This window comes from Procambarus clarkii, chromosome 54 (genome assembly GCF_040958095.1).
Source record: "Procambarus clarkii isolate CNS0578487 chromosome 54, FALCON_Pclarkii_2.0, whole genome shotgun sequence".
In the NCBI taxonomy this organism is placed as follows: Eukaryota; Metazoa; Arthropoda; class Malacostraca; order Decapoda; family Cambaridae; genus Procambarus; species Procambarus clarkii.
This window is the reverse complement of record NC_091203.1, coordinates 31,016,554-31,036,596: the sequence shown is the minus strand read 5'-3', so window position 1 is coordinate 31,036,596 and position 20,043 is coordinate 31,016,554. Positions and strand designations below refer to the sequence as shown.

At 48.6% G+C, this 20,043-nt stretch overlaps 1 protein-coding gene across 1 annotated transcript; it reads left to right on the top strand.

The window, feature by feature from the left end:
- The first annotated feature begins 3,507 nt into the window (after positions 1-3,507).
- Positions 3,508-4,194, top strand: LOC138352773 (uncharacterized). Its single transcript, XM_069305362.1, has one exon. The coding sequence runs from the start codon at positions 3,508-3,510 to the stop codon at positions 4,192-4,194; it is 687 nt and encodes a 228-aa protein (XP_069161463.1).
- Positions 4,195-20,043: the final 15,849 nt, after the last annotated feature.

Sequence of the window (20,043 nt, the reverse complement as noted above, 5' to 3'; positions counted from 1 at the left end):
ATCTACATTTGAAACTGTGTATGGAGTCAGCCTCCACCACATCACTTCCTAGTGCATTCCATTTATTAACTACTCTGACACTGAAAAAATTCTTTCTAACGTCTCTGTGGCTCATCTGGGTACTAAGTTTCCACCTGTGTCCCCTTGTTCGTGTCCCACCCGTGCTGAAGAGTTTGTCTTTGTCCACCCTGTCAATTCCCCTGAGAATTTTGTAGGTGGTTATCATGTCTCCCCTTACTCTTCTGTTTTCCAGGGATGTGAGGTTCAGCTCCTTTAGCCTTTCCTCGTAGCTCAATCCTCTCAGTTCCGGGACGAGCCTGGTGGCATACCGCTGAATCTTCTCTAACTTTGTCTTGTGTTTAACTAGGTATGGACTCCAGGCTGGAGCTGCATACTCCAGGATTGGTCTTACATAAGTGGTATACAGGGTTCTGAAAGATTCCTTACACAAGTTTCTGAAGGCAGTTCTTATGTTGGCAAGTCTAGCATATGCCGCTGATGATATTCTTTTGATGTGGGCCTCTGGGGACAGGTTCGGTGTGATATCAACCCCCAGATCCTTCTCTCTATTTGATTCTTGCAGGATTTCCCCTCCCAGATGATACCTTGTGTTCAGCCTCTTGCTCCCTTCGCCTAATTTCATCAGCTTACACTTTCCAGAGTTGAACTTCAGCAGCCATTTTCTAGACCATTCCTCCAGTTTATCCAGGTCATCCTGTAGTCTCTGTCTATCTTCATCCGTCTTGATTCTTCTCATAATTTTTGCATCATCAGCAAACATCGAGAGGAATGAGTCTATACCCTCTGGAAGATCGTTCACATATATTAGAAACAGGATGGGTCCAAGTACTGAGCCCTGTGGGACTCCGCTGGTGACATCTCGCCACTCTGATGTCTTCCCCCTCACCGTTACTCGATGTTTCCTGTTGCTTAAGTACTCCCTTATCCACTGGAGCACCTTCCCTTTTACTCCTGCCTGTTGCTCCAACTTTTTTAACAGCCTTTTATGGGGTACTGTGTCAAAGGCTTTTTGGCAATCCAGGAAAATGCAGTCGGCCCACCTTTCTCTTTCCTGCCTAATTTTCGTTGCCTGGTCATAAAATTCTATTAAACCTATGAGGCACGATTTACCATCTCTGAACCCATGTTGGTGGTGCGTTACAAAGTTATTTCCCTCCAGATGCTCTACGAGCCTTTTCCTCACGATCTTCTCCAGCACCTTGCATGGTATACAAGTTAAGGAAACTGGCCTGTAATTCAGTGCCTCTTGCCTGTCACCCTTTTTGTATATTGGGACCACGTTAGCTGTCTTCCAACTTTCTGGTAAGTCTCCTGTTTCCAGTGACCTGTTATACACCATAGAGAGTGGCACACTTAGTGCTTCTGCACCTTACTTTAGTATCCATGGTGAGATTCTATCAGGCCCAACAGCCTTTGTCACATCTAGCTCCAGCAGACACCTTTTGACCTCATCACTGGTGAGGTCAAATTCCTCCAATGTTGCTTGGTTTACCGCCTCCTCATTTAGTGCAGGGGCTTCTCCTTGTTCTATTGTGAAGACCTCCTGGAATCTCTTGTTGAGTTCTTCACACACCTCCTTGTCATGTGTGTGTGTGTGAGAGAGAGAGAGAGAGAGAGAGAGAGAGAGAGAGAGAGAGAGAGAGAGAGAGAGAGAGAGAAAAGATAAACGCTTCTTACATAAAACAGACATTCTTTAAGAAAAAATTAGGACTCCACTGTCAAAACCGCAGACAGCTGCTCCCTCCTGCCACCTGATTCCCTCCATTTCCCCTCCTTCTCTGGCCTCTCGCACTCCCCTCAATACTTCCTGCCCAAGTAGGGGGAAACTCATCGACGTCATTGATCACCAACACAGCTGCATTTCCTGAGAAAAGTTAAATGCTTCTTTGTTTACACACCTGTTCCCTTGCTTTCCACTCCTTCCCCCTCCCATACCCATCGTAAGACCCGACTCTCCTACCCTCTCACCTAGTGGGGAGCCCCACCTCAACATACCCGTTTCATGTAGGGACCCTCCTCTCCATATCCTCGCCATGTAGGATGACCCTCACATAATCCCATACCCATCTTAAGACTCTGCTCTCCTTCCCTCAACATACTCCCTCCTATCTACACAAAGGAATAACTCTACGGCACATACTCATACATATTAATCCCCTCCTTTTCCTTCTCCCTACAGGACCGCATACCAACCACATATCCTTGCCACGTAGGGCGATACTCTATCTACACCAAGATTAACTCTACGGGGCATACCCATACATATTCATCTACTACTATTACTCTCTACCTCTTCTTCTCACATTCCTCTCCCTACATGACCGCAAAGCAACCACAGAGACTCCCTCCAACCCCCCCCCCAACATGACCCATGATCCAAGGGTCCTGCATGCCCAGACGCTGGCCACCGCAACGCGCCGGCACGCGTCATACATTCGGGGAATCCTCGCACATACCGTGAAGACTACATACCAGACCACCACCTGAGCAGGGGGGGCTTAATGAGCTCACCTGCTCAGGTGCCACGGACGGTAGTAGTCCTCAACTACACTACTCCCCACCCCTCCCAGTACCCCCCAGACCCCCGGTAAAAGGGGGAACTCTGGCAGCAGAGTTTCCAAGAAGAGTCTCAAGGTTTGGTACACCAATGCTGATGGGGTATCCAATAAAGCAGAAGAGATAAAAGAAAGAGTTAGTGAGGCAAACCCAGACATAGTGGCAAGAGTGGAAACTAAAATAAATGGCATGATCTCGGATGCAATCTTTCCAGAGGGGTACCAGATGATAAGAAAAGGAAGGACACAGAGACTGGGAGGGGGAGTGGCACTCCTAATAAAGTGGAAATAGAAGTTTGATGAGCTGGAAAATCCGGGTATCACTGAAAGCACGAGCTCCATATATGGAACTCTGACAGTGGATGGGAAGAAGATTGTAATCTTGATACTCTACAATCCCCCACCAAACAGTAGAAGGCCCAGGCAGGAGCATGAGGACAGCAACAATGCATGTATAAATGAACTGCAGAGGGCAGCAACAATAGTGCATAGAATGAGAGCGAAGCTGCTGGTCATGGCGGACCAAATCACTGAGAGATAGATTGGCAAACGAGGAATCCCCATGGGGGAAGGGGTGAGGAGACCTGGGAGGCGAAGCTGGTAGACGTTATTGACAGGAATTTCCTAACACAGCATGTCAAGGAAGACACTAGGAAAAGAGGAGGGGATGCGCCCAGCCTATTAAACCTCATTTTCACCCAGAATGTAGAAGATATCGATCATTTGGAACACGAAATACCACTAGGAGCCAGTGACCATTGTGTCCTAGTCATTAACTACTTGATGGAACCTAATTAAAATTGTGACTAAAGGGCAAGAGGCCCGGAAAAGGAGACTTGATTACAGAAAAGGGGACTACAGAAGGATAAGGGACTACATGGGAGAAGTGCAGTGGGAGGAAGAAATTAGAGAAAAAACAGTGCAAGGTATGATGAACCAAGTCATATGGAAATGCAAGGAGGCTGAAGAGAGATCTATTCCAAAAGTAAAGAAAAAAAGCAGGAGGGAATATAATAACCCATGGTTTAATAGACAGTGTCAGGAAGCAAAAGTGAGAAGCAGGAGGGACTGGAGGAAGTACAGAAGACAAAGGAAAGAGGACAACAGGATAAGATGTAACAGAACTAGGAACGATTACATTAACATAAGACGAGTGTCGGAAAGAAATTATGAGAATGATATTGCAATCAAAGTGAAAAAGCAACCTAAATTACTACATAGCCATATAAGAAGGAAGATGTCGGTAAATGAGCAAGTGACAAGACAGAGGAAAACTGAAGGGGCATATACAGAAAGTGACAAAAAAATCTGCGAGGTACTGAATGCAAGTTTCCATGGAGTGTTCACAACCAAGCCTGAGCGGTTCCCATTGATAGAAGAGATTACCCTAGATGAAAGACTATCAGATATAGAGGTGACAGCAGAGGAGGTAATGAAACAGTTGACAACACTGGATGCAACTAAAGCGATTGGACCAGAAAAGTTATCACCGTGGATACAAAAAGAGGCAGCACAGGCTCTCAGCGTGCCTCTGGCAATGATCTTTAATGAGTCACTTATGTCGGGAGAATTGCCCAGTTGTTGGAAGGAGGCAAATGTCGTACCGATTTTCAGGTGATAAGGAGGCACTTAACTGCAGACCCATATCCAGTGGGTCTGCAGGACAAGCATCCCCTGCAAAATACTTGAAAGAATAATTAGGCTAAGACTTGTTGAGCACCTGGAGAGCATTGGGTTTGTCAACAAGCACCATCAGGTTCGGGACAGGGAAATCATGCCTAACAAACCTTTTAGAATTCTATGATAAAGTAACAAGGATAAGGCAAGACAGAGAAGGCTGGGCAGATTGCATATTTCTTGACTGCCAAAAGGCCTTTGATACAGTACCACACATGAGACAGCTATACAAACTTGAGAGGCAGGCAGGCTTAAGCGTAAAGGCCTTAGCATGGGTGAGGAACTACCTAACAGGAAGGAGGAAGAGGGTAATGGTATGGGGCGAGAAGTCCGACTTGCGAACAGTAACAAGTGGAGTACCTCAAGGATCGGTGCTGGGACCAATCCTCTTTCTAATTTACGTTAATGATATGTTTACAGGAGTGGAATCCTACATGTCAATGTTTGTGGATGATGCAAAATTAATGAGAAGAGTTGTGACAGATGAGGATTGTAGGATCCTCCAAGAGGACTTAAACAGGTTGCAGAGATGGTCAGAGAAATGGCTACTGGAGTTCAAGACGGGGTAAATGTAAAGTTATGGAAATGGGATCAGGTGATAGGCGACCAAAGGGGACACAATAAAGGGGAACTGCCTACCTGTAACGATTCGAGAAAGAGACCTGGGAGTGGACGTAACACCTAATCTAACTCCTGAGGCACATATAAATTGGATAATGACAGCAGCGTACCTTACACAGGCGAAAATTAGAGCTTCTTTCAGAAAGCTAAATGTGGAGGCTTTTATGGCACTTTACACTGCCTACGTGAGACCAGTCTTAGAGTATGCCGCACCATCATGGAGCCCCCACCTGAAGAAACACATAAGGAAACTGGAGAAGGTTCAGAGGTTTGCGACGAGGCTTGTCCCAGAGTTACGAGGGATGGGATATGAAGAGCATCTGAAGGAACTAAACTTTACGACACTAGAGAAAAGAAGGGAGAGAGGAGATATGATAGGGACATATAAAATACTTGGGGGAATTGACAAAGTGGAAATAGATGAAATGTTCACACGTAATAATAACAGAACGAGGGGACATGGGTGAAACTGGAAACTCAGATGAGTCACAAAGATGTTAGGAAGCTTTCTTTTAGCGTGAGAGTAGTGGAAAAATGGAAGGCACTTGGGGAACAAGATGTGGAAGCAAACTCTATTCATTCTTGTATAATTAGGTATGATAGGGAAATGGGACAGGATTCATTGCTGTAAACAACCGATGGTTGTAAAGGCGGGATCCAAGAGTCAATGCTCGATCCTGTAAGCACAAATAGGCGAGTACAAATAAGTGAGTACACACATTTTTAAAATTAAAATTGAGGGATTAAAAGTGAGATCTTTAATAAAATACAGGATGAGGTTCAGAGACAAAAACAACAGCTTATGTACTATATTCAGGAAGAAATCAGAAAGAGCAGGGTAACATGGGAATGTGAAAAAACTAGGCTTGCAACTGAATTTGGCAGGAATAAGGGAAGCATGGCAAGGGAAGGGGGAGTAGGGGGGAAGATAGAGTAGTGAGGGGGGAGGGATGGGGGGTATCCAGGGGAGGGGAGACCAGCATGACAGTGCTTCACTGAGAAGGCAGACAATCATACGATAATCATACTATTACTCAAAGCCAAGGCATCAACGAGGTAGGAAAGGATGGAGATTGAAGATTTTGAGTTACTAGGGATCTTGAGAGATATTAGAGCCGAGATGGGAGGGAATGAGGTGGAAATCCACCGCCGCATTGGGCCTTACAACTGTAGCAAGAAACGACCTGTCCTGGTACAGTTCACTAACTAAGAGGCAGTGGATTACATACTGCAACACAAACATTTACTCAGAGGTAGCGAAAACTATTACTATGTGTATATTGACAGATACATGACAAAATATGAACAGATAGCCTACAGGTCGAGCCAACCTGCATGACACAACTCTTCCCATTTCAGCATAGTTACCCACCCCACCTGTGCTAACCAGCGCACAACTGCTTCCCAGGTTACACCCTCCCCAAATTAGCCCTCCCATCCCTCGACCATGCTTATCTCTCCAACAACTCCCCTGTCCCCTCTGACCCCATTACATTCAAATCCATCTGCTTCATCCCACATTCCAAGGACCCCTTCATCCCCTCGACCCCCAAAACCTGCTCAGTCGTCACCCCCTTTTCTGCCCCCCTTCTTCCATGTAACTCCCCTCCCCCTCCGAGGGAGTAACGTCGACCCCCCCATGGGAAACGGTGGCACCCCCTTCCTCTTCCTCCATTTTCCTCTTCCCCCTTTCTGACACCACCAACCAATGAGTTCCCCCTGACTAATACAACCTCTCTCCCACTCTCACTATCCGTGCTCCATCCTTCCCTCTTCCCCCACCCCCTCTATCCTTCTCCAACCCCAACCTCTCAACCACTATTTGACACTCAGCTTCATGATACCTCTCAATCCCCCTATGCTTCTAAGACCCTCCCTAATTTTAAGACTAGTATGCCCTTGCTACTCCAGACCTACCTACCCAGGCCTTACTACCGCAGACCTTCCTACCTATCTTCCTAGATGCCCAAACCCCATTCGCCCACCAAGCACCCATCCAAGCCCCAATCATCCCCCCCCCCCAGACACCCCCCAGATGTGTTACCTCACCCAGCCCCCATTCACCCCCCAGACACCCCTCACATCCCCCTAGACCCACAGAGAAAGGGTGAACGCTGGTAGTAGAGTTTCCAAGAGAGTCACAAGGTTTAGTACACCAATGCTGATGGGGTATCTAATAAAGCAGAAGAGATAAAAGAAAGAGTGAGGCAGATCCTGACATAGTTGCAATAGTGGAAACTAAAATAAATGGGATGATCTTGGATGCAATCTTTCCAGAAGGGTACCAGGTGATAAGAAAAGAGAGGACACAGAGACAGGGAGGGGGAGTGGCATTCCTAATAAAGCGGAAATGGAAGTTTGAAGACCTGAGAAATCGGGGTACCAATGAGAGCACAAGCTCCATACATGGAAGTCTGACAGCAGATGGGAGGTTATCTTGAGGTTATCTAGAGATGATTTCAGGGCTTTTTAGTGTCCCCGTGGCCCGGTCCTCAACCAGGCCTCCACCCCCAGGAAGCAGCCCATGACAGCTGACTAACACCCAGGTACCTATTTTACTGCTAGGTAACAGGGGCATAGGGTGAAAGAAACTCTGCCCATTGTTTCTCGCCGGCGCCCGGGATCGAACCCTGGACGACAGGATCACAAGTCCAGTGTGCTGTCCGCTCGGCCGACCGGCTCCCTTGGGAGGAAGATTGTGATCTTGGTAATCTACAATCCACCACCAAACAGTAGAAGACCCAGGCAAGAGTATGATGACAACAATAAGGAATGCATAGATGAACTGCAGAAGGCAGCAACATTAGCTCACAGAATGAGAGCGAAACTACTGCTCATGGGGGACCTAAATCACGGAGAGACAAATTGGGAATCAGGGAATCCCCACGGAGTGAAAGAAACGTGGGTAGCAAAGTTTGTAGATGTTATTGACAGGAATTTCCTAACACAACATGTGAAGGAAGACAAGGGAAAGAGGAGGAGATGCACCGAGCTTATTAGACCTGATTTTCACCCAGAAAGTAGAAGACATCGAGAATTCGGAACATGAAATACCTATAGGGGGCCAGTGACCATTGTGTCCTAATCTTTGATTACATGAAGGAATTCAAACTTGTGACCAAGGGACAAGAGGTCTAGGAAAGGAGAGTTGACTACAGGAAAGGGGACTACTGGAGGATAAGGGACTATCTGGGAGAAGTACAATGGGAAGAAGAAATTAGAGGAAAAACAGTCCAAGATATGATGGACCTAGTCATACGGAAATGCCAGGAGGTCGAAGAGAGATTTATACCAACAGTAAAGGAAAAAAGTAAGAAGGAATATAATAACCCATTGTTTAATAGACAGTGTCAGGAAGCAAAAATGAATAGCAGGCGGGAGTGGAAGAGGTACAGAAGACATAGAACAGAGGACAACAGGATCAGATGCAACAGACCTAGGAACGCTTACATTAATCCATTTACAGAGGAGTACCTCAGGGATCGGTACTGGGATCAATTCTATTGTTAATAAATGTTAACAACATGTTTACAGGAGTAGAGTCCTACATGTCGATGTTCGCGGATGACGCAAAGTTGATGAGAAGAGTTGTGACAGATGAGGATTGTAGGATCCTCCAAGAGGACTTGAACAGGTTGCAGAGATGGTCAGAGAAATAGCTACTGAAGTTCAACACGAGCAAATGTAAGGTTGTGGAAATCTTACTAAGTGATAGAAGACCAAAGGAACAGTACACAATGAAGGGGAACTGCCTACCTGTGACGACGCGAGAAAGAGACCTGGGGATGGACGTAACACCTAATCTATCTCCTGAGGCACATATGAATAGGATAACGACAGCAATGTACTCTACACTGGCGAAAGTTTGAACATCATTCAGAAACTTAAGTAAGGAGGCATTTAGGGCTCTTTATACTGCCTGCGTGAGGCAAGTCTTAGAGAATGCCGCCTCATCATTAAGTCCCTATTTGAAGAAACACATAAGGAAACAGGAAAAGGGTCAGAAGTTTGCAACGAGACTCGTCCCAGTGCTATGAAGGATGGGGTATGAAGAGCGCCTGAAGGAACTGAGCCTTACGACACTAGAAAAAAGAAGGGGAGGGGGGATATGATTGGAACGTATAAAATACTCAGGGGTTTGACAGTGGACATAGACGGAATGTTCACACGGAATAGTAACATAACGAGAGGGACATGGGTGGAAGCTGGAAACTCAGATGAATCACAGAGATGTTAGGAAGTTTTGTTTTAGTGTGAGAATTGTGGAAAAATGGAATACACTTAAGGAGCATGCTGTGGGAAGCAAATTATATTCGTAATTTTATAACTAAGTATTATTGGATTGGACAATTTGAATAGGAAACACACACACACACACACACCCTTCCACTCATTTGATTGGAGAATTGGAATAGGAATCAATCATGGAAAGACAAAGACGTAACACAGAGGGAGGAAAAGGACAAGATGACTCGCTTTAGGAGATACACTTTCAAATGTGGAGAGAAATCATGGAGGAGTTAAGGGTAATAGGAAAAAGGTAGCCACCATTCAGGACAAGCTGATTGAGGCAGAGGAGGAGATTAAAAGCCTGAAAAAGAATCCTTTCCAATATCAGACACGAACCAGCCCTCTGGAAAAAGGTACTGTATCCGTAGAAGGAACATCTACAACACAATCCTGCTTTGCAGATATACTTAGAAGGACCCCAGAAGTTGTCTGTGCAGTACAGAAAATTGCCATGTAAGTTGCTACTTCTCCGGAAGCAGCATGATGTACTAGCCGACTGATAGAGAGGAAAAGAGCAGTAATTGTAATAGGTATTAAGGAGCAAATTGGGGCCAGTCCAGGGGAGAGGAGAGATATGGACAGAGCTACAGTTAATGAGATCCTAGAAGGGGTACAGATGGAGAAGGAAGAACAGAATACAGAAAAGGTTTTCAGGCTTGGCCAGTACAACAATGACAGAGACCGATTGATAAAGGTGGTTTTCAAAAGTGAGGCCACAAGAGAAGAAATTTTAGCAGCAGCCTATTCAATGTACTGAAGTTCAAACAGGTATTCCTGCAGAGGAATATGACCAAGGAGGAGAGATTGAAGACAGCAGCAGCAAGGAACGAGTGCAAGGAGAGATACAGGAATCAGAGAACCACAGCCCAGAACCCTACGATCCCAGAGGGGAGTGGGGAACCATTCACAGGCAGTTCATCAGCCCCAGTGAGAGGAGGATCACACGCACATCCCACCCAATAGATGCCCTACCTACCCCAGCACCTAGAAGCCCCCCACTGAGTGGCCACCTGGACCACCCTCCTCCCTCTCCTTAAGGCCTCCCCTCTCCTTAAGGCCTCCCCTCTCTACCCCCCCCAAACCCTCCCTTCTACCCCAAGCCCTCCCTTCTTATCCACCCCAAGCCCCTCCTTCTCTCCCACCACCCTAAGCCCTCCCTACTTCCCCACCTCCCTACCCCTCATTTTTCCCCACCAATTAAGTCCTTCGTTCGCCCACACACCACTAAGCCCTCCTTTCTCCCTCACCCCCTCCCAAGCCCCCCCCCTCCTCTTTTGCCTCAACAAGCCCTCCCTTCAAAGCCTCCCCCCCCAAGCCCTTCTTTCACCCCAACACCCCAAACCCTTCCTCCCTCCTCCCCTACCCCCCCAAGCCCCCTCTTTTCCCAACCTCCCAAGCCCCCCCCCCTTCTCTCCCACCCCTCAAAGCCCTCCCTTCGCTCCCACCCTCTCCAAACCAGATCCTCCCAGCCCCCTCCCAACCTAGGTCCCCCTTACCCTCAGCCCCCCTTCACAACCCAGGGCCTAGCCTTCCCCCTCCCCCATCCCGGACCCTCCATGTTCACCTACGCCAGTGGAACCAACAGAAACTGAGGATGAACAGAAAAGAGCCAGATTCAAGGTGATGTATTCAAACATAGATGGGATTACAAACAAACCAAGTGAGCTTAGGGAAAGAGTACAAGTAATAAACCTGGATAAGGGTACTATTACGTTATCCTCACGGAAACAAAACTCTCAGGAATCATAATGAATGCAGTGTTCCCCCAGGACTATAATACACTAGTAATACACTGTAATAAGGAAAGAGAGGGAGGGTAGGGGGAGGAGGAGGAGTGGCCAAACTCATGAGAGAGGAATGGAATTTCAAGGAGATGGTTATCCCAGGCTGCGAGGGGGTTTAGTGACTACATAACAGGCACTATGACGATGGGAGGACCAAGAGTAGTAGTAGCTGTGATGTATAACCCTCCACCAAACGGCAGAAGACCCAGGCAAGAGTATGACAGAAACAACATGGCAGTTAACAATATAATTGAGTAGGCAGCCTCTGCTGCCTTTAGAATTCAATCCAATCTGCTCATCATGGGGGACTTCGATCATGGAAGGATTGACTGGGAGAACCAGGAACCACATGGTGAGAAAGGAATCATGGAGAGCTAAACTACTGGAGGTGGCAACAAAAAACGTTTTAAGCCAGCATGTCAGGGAACCCACAAGAATGAGGGGAAACGATTAACCAGCAAGACTCGACCTTGTCTTCACCACTCTGAATGACTCCGATATAAGGGAAATTGAGTTCGAGGCCCTAGTAGGAATGAGCGATCACAGTAAACTGACATTTGGTAATCTGGTCAAGGAAGGGTTAAAGTACTCGAGAAAGGGAACTGAAAGCAAAAGGCTAGCATTCCGTAATGGAAACTATGAGGAGGTAAGAAAATTCTTAGCAAATATAACATGGGAACAGAACACACTCACACACACACACACACACACACACACACACACACACACACACACACACACACACACACACACACACACACACACACACACACACACACATGAAACTGCGAAAAGGAGAGAACACATACAAAGAGAATGACAAGGTGTGTGAAGAACTCAACAAGAGATTCCAGGAGGTCTTCACAATAGAACAAGGAGAAGCCCCTGCACTAAATGAGGAGGAGGCAAACCAAGCAACCTTGGCAGAATTTGACCTCACCAGTGATGAGGTCAAAAGGTGTCTGTTGGAGCTGGATGTGACAAAGGCTGTTGGGCCTCACAGAATCTCACCATAGATGCTAAAGGAAGGTGCAGAAGTAAGTAAGTAAGTAATTATCAAAAGAAGGCACCAAACCGGGAAGGCTATGTAGCACCATCAAATACGCAAAATAATCAGAGGGCGCTAAATATCACCAAGGATGCCAATACGAGAACAAAAACGCATAAGGCGAACGATATCAAAAGTATCCGAGTCACCAAGAATGCTATCGAGGGACAAGTTACCGCGAGGGGCGGTCGGAAAGCAAGACACACGCTCGTCCTGGAAGTCAGGACATTCAAGAAGGACATGCACGACCGTAAGAGGGACAATGCAACTAGGACAATAAGGAGCAGGGCGGCGCTCCATCAAGTGACCATGGGTTAAGCGAGTATGGCCAATACGCAACCTCGCCAGAGCTGTTTCCCACCGCCGGTTACGGTGGAAGGAGGACGGCCACGAGGAAACACAACATTTAAGAGTACGTAGCTTGTTACCAGTAACAGACAACCAAGAAGCCTGCCAAAGGGTAAGGACTGAGGAATGGATAACCGGGTAAAAGTCGGAATACGGAATGCCTTTACGAGAGATGGGACAAGAGCGGACAGCTTCCTTGGCGGCAGCATCCGCACGCTCATTTAAAGACACACCAATATGGCTGGGAACCCAACAAAACTCAACCGACTTAAATTTACTGTGAACAAGAAACAGCCAATGCTGGATCTCGACAACTACTGGATGAACCGGATTAAAGGACCCGAGAGCCATGAGGGCACTACGAGAGTCAACAACAACCACAAAGGAAGACTGACAACGAGAAAGCAGGAGACGAAGAGCATAGAGAATAGCATAAAGTTCCGCTGTAAAGATGCTAGTCTCCGGAGGCAAGCGACACATATAAGTGCGATCAGGAAAAACAACAGAGTAGCCAACACCGTCCGCTGACTTAGACCCATCGGTGAAGACAGAAACGGAGCGGGAGTGAGAAGAAAAGTGCTCGAGGAAAAGGCGTTTTAGAACCGTAGGAGGGGTAAAAGCTTTAGTGATACGGGTCAAGGATGTACAAAACCGCGGAAGAGGGACCCTCCACGGGGGCAAAGAAGGAACAACACGAGGAGAAACATCAGAAATACGAACGGAAAGAGAATCCTGTAGGCGAGATAACCGGACAGAAAGAGGGAGGTGGTGAAGAGGAACAGCACCGCAGGACGGGTAAAAGTTAAAGCACGACAGAGGCGAGAGGAAGGATGTTGCAAGGACCGCGCAAGATAGCGAAGACAGTAGCGATCACGGCGGTCCTGGAGAGACAGGAAGCCAGTGTCAACATACAAGCTAAGGATGGGAGTCGAACGAAAGGCACCAGAACTGAGGCGCAACCCAGTATGGTGCAAAGCATCAGGACGGCGAAGAGTAGAAGGAGAAGCAGACGAGTAAGCAGGGCAACCATAATCGAGCTTAGACAGGACGAGAGAGGAATGTAAAGCAAGGAGAGTGCGCCTATCTGCTCCCCAAGAAGTATGGGACAAGACCCGAAGGAGGGTAAGGGCCTTAGAGCACTCAACACGGAGGTAAGAGATATGGGGAGACCAAGACAAACGAGTGTCAAGGAATAACCCCAAAAGCTTCGCAGATTCTTTGTATTCAAGGGAATGACCATAAAGTGAAAAAGAGGGACGAGGAACAACCCGTTTCCGCGTAAAAGTCATGGCACAAGTCTTAGAAGTAGAGAACTTGAAGCCATGATCTGTGGCCCAAGACGACACGGCATCAATTGCAAGTTGAAGCCGGCGTTGAAGGAGAGGCGAATCATCACCCTGACAACAAAGGGTAAGATCATCGACATAGAGAGCAGAGAAGACACCAGAAGGAAGAGAGGAAAGAAGACCATTGAGGGCAACCAGAAAAAGAGTCGTGCTCAGAACACTACCCTGGGGCACACCTTCGTATTGCTGAAAAGAGGGAGAGAGAGCGGTACCAAGGCGCACCCGAAAGGAACGATGAGAGAGAAAGCTGCGGAGAAAGAGAGGGAGATGACCACGAAGGCCAAAAGAATGAAGTTGAGATAGGATATGATAACGCCAAGTGGTGTCGTAAGCCTTTTCCAGGTCAAAAAGGACGGCAACAACGGAGGTCTTCGCAGCAAAAGCAGTACGAATATAGACCTCCAAGTTCACCAGGACATCTGTCGTGCTGCGGCACTTGCGGAAACCAAATTGAGAAGGGGAGAGGAGGTGATGGTGTTCCAGGAACCACATCAGACGAACGTTAGCCATACGTTCAAAGAGTTTGCAGACACAACTTGTGAGAGCAATAGGGCGAAAGTCCTTAGGGGAAGTACCCAGAGACCCCGGTTTGCGAACAGGGAGGACAACGGCATCAAGCCAGTCCTCAGGGACTGACGACGACTCCCAGATCCGATTATACAGACTCAGTAAATACTGAGACGTGCTCGGAGGGAGATGGCGAAGCATCTCATAATGAATACCATCGGAGCCCGCCGCCGTAGAACCGCAGAGGGCCAAGGCAGAACGAAGTTCAGAGAGAGAGAAGGGATCATTATAGGGAAGCTGAAGATGAGTGCAGAAATCTAAAGGACGAGACTCAAGGACAGGTTTACGAAGAAGGAAAGATTGGGGAAGATGAAGACCAGAGCTAACAGAAGAAAAGTGGGAACCCAGTTCGGAAGCGACCTGCAACGGGTCCGCCACAAGAGTATCATGGAGGTGAAGGACCGGTGAAACATCGGGAACGAACTTACCCGCTATCTTGCGGATACGCTTCCAGATCTGGGCCAGAGGGGTTTCGGACGTAATTGTTGAGACATAAGATGCCCAACATTCACGTTTAGCCGTACGGATGGCCCTACGGGCCACCGCACTCGCTTTCCGAAAGAAAAGAAAAGAATCAGTGGTCTGCCTACGGCGGTGTCTCTTCCAGGCTGCACGCTTACAGCGGACAGCCCGAGCACAGTCCGCATTCCACCAGGGAACGCACTTCCGTGGACCCCGAGAGGAAGAGCGAGGAATAGAGCGGAGGGCAGCGTTGAAGACAGTGTCATGAAAAAGGAGGAGAGCACGAGAGAGAGGCAGAAGGAAGAGGTCAGAGAGAGCAGCACTGAGGGTAAATAGGGCCCAGTCTGCCTTAGCAAACTGCCACCTAGGGAAAGAGAGGGAAGGGCGAAAAGAGAAAAAGGAAACAAGGATGGGGAAATGATCACTTCCATGGAGGTCATCAAGAACCTGCCACGTGAAATCTAAGTAAAGAGAAGAGCAGAGAGAAAGATCAAGACAAGAAAGGGTGCGAGTCCGAGAGTCCAAATGAGTGGGCTCACCAGAATTCAGAAGAGACAGGGAAGAAGATAGGAGAAACGGCTCAAGGAGGCGACCCCGGGTATTTGTCAGAACGTCACCCCAAAGAGAATGACGACAATTGAAGTCACCCAGCAGGAGCACAGGCTCCGGCAAGGAGTCTAGGAGGTGTTTCAAATCAGGAAGAGAGAGCGGGACACTCGGGGGGAGATAAATGGAACAAACTGTGTACCATTTCCCCACAAAGATACGAGCAGCAGAACAATGGAGAGGCAAAGGAAAAAGTAAAGGAACAAAGGGAACATCTGCACGAATCAAGAGAGCAGAAGAATTAGAAGCCCCAGCAATGGCGGGGGGGGGGGGGGAGAGAAAGGAATAGCCACGAAAACGACCAGGACGAGCACCAAGCATTGGCTCCTGGAGACAGACACAAAGGGGCGAAAACCGCGAAATCAGAAGTTGGAGTTCGAGGAAATTGGCGTAATAACCTCGAACGTTCCATTGAAGAATGGACAACGACGAGAAGAGAAAGGACAAAAACAGAGAACAAGGAAGAAACAAAGGCGAAAGAGCAACAGAGCACGTTAAAGAATATCAGGGTCGGGATCAGGGTCAGCAAAGTCAGGGTTAGGGGGCATGGGTAAACTGAGCAAAGACGGAGGGAAGGAAACGGGAGAACAGATCAGAGGTGGGCGGGTGGGGTCCGGAGGAGGAGGAGGAAGAGGAGGAGACAACGGAGAGGAGCAGTCAAGGACAGCAGCAGGAAAAGGGGGAGTAGAAAGAGGGGAGCGCACCCCAGCAAGAGCAGCAACCGAAAGGGAAGCAGGGGGCCAAAGAAACCTCCATAGGAGGAACAGGGGGCGCAATCACTGAAACGGGAGGGGAAGGAGCAACAGAGCCAGAAGTAGGAGCTAAGGAAGAAAGCGAAGTCTTCTTACCCGCCGGGGAAGAGGAAGGAGAGGAGCCAGGCTTACGCTTCTGACTTAAAGAGACCGGTGTCCCAGCAACTACGTACCGGGCAACGGATTCCAGTGTCCCAACAGGAGAAGCCGAACGAGAGCACACACGACGGCCGTTAGGATGGACATCCGCTCGCACCGACAGGCGGTGGGGAGAGCCGATAGATGGAGGAAGAGAATGGGAAGGAGGATCGGAGGGGGACGAGGAAGAAGACACAGGAGACATGACAGACCGGGTTGAAAGAAGGGGAACCCCAGACAGAGGACCAGGAGGGGGACCCCTCGGGAAAGAACTCAAAGGAACACAGGAGGGGGCAGTGGGCATATCAGGGTCCAAGGCCCGGAAACGGTTGAGAGTCTGAGGAAGGGGGGAAGGACGAGGAGAGGAAGAGCGCAACACGCGAGCATAAGAGATGTTAGTATAAGGCGGGAGCCGGCGAACCTGGCGCCTCGCCTCAGGAAAAGACAAATGCTCCCGGTGCTTCAGGTTAAGGACGGCCGCCTCAAGCTTGTAATGGACACAGGCACGGGAGAAGGTAGGATGGGCCTCACCGCAGTTGAGGCAGCGAGCTTGGGGAGAAGTGCACTCCGACTTAGAGTGACCTTCACTCCCACACAAAGGACAGAGAGAGACAGTCCCAGAGCAGCGGAGGGCACCATGCCCAAACCTCCAGCACTTATTACAAAGTCGAGGAGAAGGAATATACTCTTTGGCCAGAGCACCTAGCACTAGCAAGAATGACAGAGGATGGAAGGGTCCTACCATCAAAGGTGATCTTCACAACGCGAAGGGGTTGACGGCGACGACCACGAGGGGGACGAGTAAACGAGTCAACCTGGAGGACAGAATGGCCTTGGGCATCAAGGATATGCCGAATATCATCGTGGCAATCCTGCAGATTCTGAACACCGGTTGCAACATGGGGTGGGAGGAGAATAGTGCCAACACTGGAATTCATCTGAACGTTCTTGGAGACCCGAACAGGGATCTCGCCAAGGCAAGATAAGGCAGCCAAGCGGGAAGCCGCATCTTGAGAAGGAGCAGCAACGACACGTGTACCGAGACGAGTGGGGTTGAAAGTAACACACGCATCCACGGAATCTACAAGATGCCGATGGAGGGAGAAATCGTCAGGAGGCGTAGAATCAAGAGGGAGGAGATCAAAGTATTTGGCCCATGAAGCAGGACCAAACAAGGCCTGATACGCATCAGCACGGGAAGGAATCGAGCGAGTGCGGTTGGGGCGCGAACGGCGTTGAGAACCCCTAGAGAGAGAGGGGTCAAAAGGCGCAGTAGTCACAACGAAAGACTTAGCCACACCAGGGGACGAAGTGGTCACCACCGGGGGCTGGAGGCTCGACCCAACCCCAGAGGAGGGAGGGGAGCTGGGGGAAGAAGTCAGGACGGTCAAAGGAGGAGCAAGGTCGGGGCCCAACGCAGCGGGAGCTACAGAGCCTGGTCTTCCAATACAGGCCGAATCGGGGGCTTGGTCGCCCACCCCACGAGCCTGAGAGGGTACAACGGAAACATTCAACGACATAGAGACGAAAAGTGACAAATTCATCCACGAATGTGCCCCCATACCCACCATGGAGCCACAATTAGAGGCAGGACACCCAACAGGAAGCTATCGCCGATCATGCCGGGGCCCCCTAGGGGCGCGTCGTGAGTATACGCCCCACAAACGCCACCTTAAGAACCGTCAGTCCGTCGAGATCGGGTTCAGCGACGAAAGGGGGATTGACAATAAAAGGTTCCCCTCGCTCGAGACGTTGGGTACTACAGTTCTACGGGTGCAAGAGTATGCCTCCTCAAGCACCCGGGCGTCAAAACAGAAGAAGTCCAAAGAAATAATCCAAAACAAGCAAAAGGTCGGCAGGAAACGACAAGCAGATAGAAGAGGGGGGAGAAAAACGAAACATAAGGAAAAGGAAAAGCGATCCGGCACAATTGGAGAAGACAGCAGCAGGAGTGCAAGGCCAGAAAAGGACAGAGGACTGCCCAACGGAGCATCACACTCCGGCAGCCGTCCACCAAGCCCCCTCACGACGCCAACGGGCCGGAAGGGGAGGGGGGGAAGGTGCAGAAGCACTAAGTATGCCACTCTCTATAGTGTATAACAGGCCACTGGAAACAGGAGACTTACCAGAAAGTTGGAAGACAGCTAACGTAGTCCCAATATACAAGAAGGGTGACAGGCAAGAGGCACTGAACTACTACGCCAGTTTCCCTAACTTGTATACCATGCAAGGTGATGGAGAAGATCGTGAGGAAAAGGCTCGAAGAGCACCTGGAGGGAAATAACTTTGTAATGCACCACCAACATGGGTTCAGGGATGGTAAATCGTGCCTCATAGGTTTAATAGAATTCTATGACCAGGCAACAAAAATTAGGCAGGAAAGAGAAGGGTGGGCCGACTGCATTTTCCTGGACTGCCAGAAAGCCTTTGACACAGTACCCCATAAAAGGCTGTTAAAAAAGTTGAAGCAACAGGCAGGAGTAAAAGGGAAGGAGCTCCAGTGGATATGGGAATACTCAAGAAACAGGAAACAGCGAGTAACGGTAAGGGGGAGACATCAGAGTGGCGAGATGTCACCAGCGGAGTCCCACAGGGCTCAGTACTTGGACCCATCCTGTTTCTAATATATGTAAACGATCTTCCGGAGGGTATAGACACGTTCCTCTCAATGTTTGCTGATGATGCAAAAAATATGAGAAGAATCAAGACGGATGAGGGATAGACAGAGACTACAGGATGACCTAGACAAACTAGAGGAATGGTTTAGAAAATGGCTGCTAAAGTTCAACTCAGGAAAGTGTAAGGTAATGAAATTAGGCGAAGGGAGCAGGAGGCTGAACACAAGGTATCATCTAGGAGGTGAAATCCTGCAAGAGTCAAATAGAGAGAAAGATCTGGGGGTTGATATCACACCGAACCTGTCCCCAGAGGTCCACATCAAAAGAATATCATCAGCGGCATATGCTAGACTGGCCAACATAAGAACTGCCTTTCGAAACTTGTGTAAGGAATCGTTCAGGACCCTGTATACCACTTATGTAAGACAAATCCTGGAGTATGCAGCTCCAGCCTGGAGTCCATACCTAGTTAAACACAAGACAAAGTTAGAGAAGATTCAGCGGTATGCCACCAGTCTTGTCCCGGAACTGAGAGGAATGAGTTACGAGGAAAGGCTAGAAGAGCTGAACCTCACATCCCTGGAAAACAGAAGAGTAAGGGGAGACATGATAACCACCTACAAAATTCTCAGGGGAACTGACAGGGTGGACAAAGACAAACTCTTCAGCACGGGTGGGACACGAACAAGGGGACACAGGTGGAAACTTAGTACCCAGATGAGTCACAGAGACGTTAGAAAGAATTTTTTCAGTGTCAGAGTAGTTAATAAATGGAATGCACTAGGAAGTGATGTGGTGGAGGCTGACTCCATTACACAGTTTTAAGTGTAGATATGATAGAGCCCAATAGGCTCAGGAACCTGTATACCTGTTGATTGACGGTTGAGAGGCGGGACCAAAGAGCCAGAGCTTCACCCCCGCAAGCACAATTAGATGAGTACACACACACACATAAGAACTGCCTTTAGAAACTTGTGTAAGGAATCGTTCAGGACCCTGTATACCAATTATGTAAGACCAATCCTGGAGTATGTAGCTCCAGCCTGGAGTCCATACTATTATAGTCTGTGGGTTGGTTGGTGTTGTCGTCGTTGATCCTTCTCTATGGACAACCCAACCCACAACTCGGTAGAGTGCTTATACCAGGAGATCACCCTTGGCGCTTCTGGCTCTTGGATAGGGGCTCAACGTCACACGTTTAGGGGATGCG